Source organism: Microtus ochrogaster, unplaced genomic scaffold, assembly GCF_000317375.1.
Source record: "Microtus ochrogaster isolate Prairie Vole_2 unplaced genomic scaffold, MicOch1.0 UNK82, whole genome shotgun sequence".
NCBI classification, from domain to species: Eukaryota; Metazoa; Chordata; class Mammalia; order Rodentia; family Cricetidae; genus Microtus; species Microtus ochrogaster.
In genome coordinates this window covers 995505-998155 of record NW_004949180.1, presented here as the reverse complement: position 1 = coordinate 998155, position 2651 = coordinate 995505, and the positions used below count along the sequence as shown (strand labels likewise).

At 47.2% G+C, this 2651-nt stretch overlaps 1 protein-coding gene across 1 annotated transcript in view; it reads left to right on the top strand.

Annotated features, from left to right (window-relative positions):
- Window positions 1–2651, top strand: part of Ust (uronyl 2-sulfotransferase) — a 285177-nt gene that overhangs the window by 182873 nt on the left and 99653 nt on the right. Inside the window, exon 4 of the mRNA XM_013354990.2 lies at window positions 246–325. Coding sequence (XP_013210444.2) covers window positions 246–325 — 80 coding nt within the window. The remainder of the gene's footprint in view (window positions 1–245; window positions 326–2651) is intronic.

Below are 2651 nucleotides of genomic sequence, written 5' to 3'. Positions count from 1 at the left end.
TATCAATTGCATAATTTTTCTAGCAATAATCAACTGAATTGGTTACAGGGCTGTCAGTCTGGGGAGAAAGCTGATTTATCCAGGAAAGGACCTTGTGAGAGATTCTCGCTTTGCACCAAGCTCGGCTGTTGGTCCTGGTCCAGAAGAACTAAGTGGGGCTGGAAGGAGGAGACCAGAGAACTTTTGGTTTAATGTGGCTTCGACGTTAGTTCCTGCACATGCTAACCCTGCCCTTCTTTTCATAGATGGAGCTGATTAAGAACATCAGCACTGCCGAACAGCCCTATTTATTCACGAGACACGTTCACTTCCTCAACTTCTCACGGTGAGTCACTCTCTAGCTTTGTGGTCATTTTCTGTCTTCTGAATCTTTATGCTCTGTCTAAGGAGCAAGCAATGCCCTCACGGTCGACCTGGATTGACAGCCCAGAGCCTTCACCCTTGAAAGTCAAAGGCGTGGTCAATCTAGTTAGCTTTGCTACAGAGAAATCAAAGCTTGAAACATTTCTTCCTAGAGAACCTTCTGAAGTATTCTAAAAACATGGAATTATTTTTGATGAGGAGACATCCAATGACATAGTATTTTAACAGGGGGAAAAGAGATGATTTTTGTATTGAAACAAAGAGACAAGAAATGAAAATTTTGACATCCATTTCCTGCAGTGTGAGCCTGCATAGAACTCTAGGGACAACACAACAGTAGGGTTATAAATGTCTCTTCTGCTCCAAAGATCTCCTGCCAACCCCTACCTAACTTATTTTGTTTTTAACCTAAATATCGCAAGTCTTGTATATTTGACAATGGTGAGATACTTTTGATCTGTTTGTTTGTTTTTCCTTTGACTTCTGTACCCTTTTATAATAAGAGTGCAGATTTTCATTTTCAAATTTTGGGCCTTCTTTTGATTAAACTGAATCTTCGAGTTCTGTGTGTCCTTTCTCTCAGCCATCCATGGACACTCACTACAGTGTTATTGCTCCTTACACTGGTAGCCCTTAGGTTCCTGCTGTGCCTGCCGGTTCTGCCATGTCCTCACCATTGGCATCTGTCAGTCAGTAGCTCACCGGGTCCAGAGACAGATCCTTTCACAAACCTAGGGCTCCCGAGACCTCAGCCACCTGTCTAGCACCATCGTCTGAACCTTAGGATAACAATTCCATCAGTGGACTCAAAGGGTGCTTCATGCACACACAGTGGGTACCAGTTACAAGGTGGTGCTGACCGAGTTGCCGCTGTGGGCTGGCACCTCAGGAGGCTGGCTGTGGAGAAGCTCTGCTGCCCAGCCTGATACCTGACAACCCACTGGGCTTGGTGCAGGTTTTAGCCTTCAAAGGACTCCCTGCTGCCCAGGAGGTCCAGGGCCAATTAAGTATAACGGAGGAATGAGATTCGGCAATGATACATTACTAAGCAAAGGAGTTCCCACATTCTATTTCCAAGTGAGATTCGCAGGCCTGAAGTTCCCCAGGACTGCTTGACAAGACAGAGTTGTATGGGACAAGAAATAGAACCTTTAAAAGAGTCAACGGTAACAGGACCAGGTGCTGGCCCAGCTCACTGTTTTTCACCATGGCTCATTGCTGGGTTAGCTGGCGTGTGGACCCTGCTTCTTCCCTCCAGAAGCCATGTCATTAGTCATAATGAGGCCACTGGGATTCGTTAGATGTTCTGGGCCCTGTGTTTGATGGTTTGTAAAGAGAGAACCTTTTTTGGTTTGGGCTGTTCTGGTGACTTCCTTCTGTGCCACCCCTGACACCTTCAAACTTCAGTCATTAACTCCCCTTTCTTTCTAGGTTAGATCTTTGCATCCAAGCTACAATACAACAAATCTTAATAACGATCTCAGGCCAGTTCAAAACTCTAATGAGAAGCCCAAAACTGGTATCTTAATTGGATCAGCAGCACCCAGCATGGTGGCTGTATTTTATCTGAGCCTCTACCATCAAATACAGGAGTGGAATCCTGATTGCTTTAATTGTAGATGGAAAAAAATAAAACCTTTTAGAAGATACCACATCTGCAGGAAACGGTGGAGCCCTGACTGTCAGGACCCCTAAGCCTTACAGCTCACCTTCCTACTGCCCAGGATGAGGGCAAGCCATGTGGCCTTTTGGGGAAGGCTATTTTCTCAACTTTAGAAAAGGGGCAGTTCCTTCCCCCTCCCACCTGGTACGGATGGTTGGACCATGAGGAAATGCTCTCTGAGAGAGAGAGAGAGAGAGAGACGTTACAGGAGCTCATGGTGGCTCTTACTGCATCTCTATGGCAGTCCTGGAGCTGCCTGGCCCACAGTGACCCTCCAGCAGGAACAGACAGACGCACAGACAGGTTGTCTCCTCTCTCCCCTCTGCTCATCTCAGAACACGTTGGTGAAGCCTCCTCTCTCAACCTTCTCTGTGCCATGATGGCTGGGACTTCACCGGTGAACTCGGAATGTTTCCCTTGTCTTTGGAATCCTTGAAGTGTTCTTCCGCTGCAGATGTGTGTAGTCAAGAGTGATGGATATAGGGAGAGGAGCCACGGGGCTTCCCCTAGGGGAGATGGGGGGCAGTTGAGGTATGAGAGACCAGCCAGCTCTAGAGCAATGAGAGACAAGAACATTCCCTGTCCAGGAGCAGCAAGAGGGAGAGCAGACCAAACGGCTGGGGGA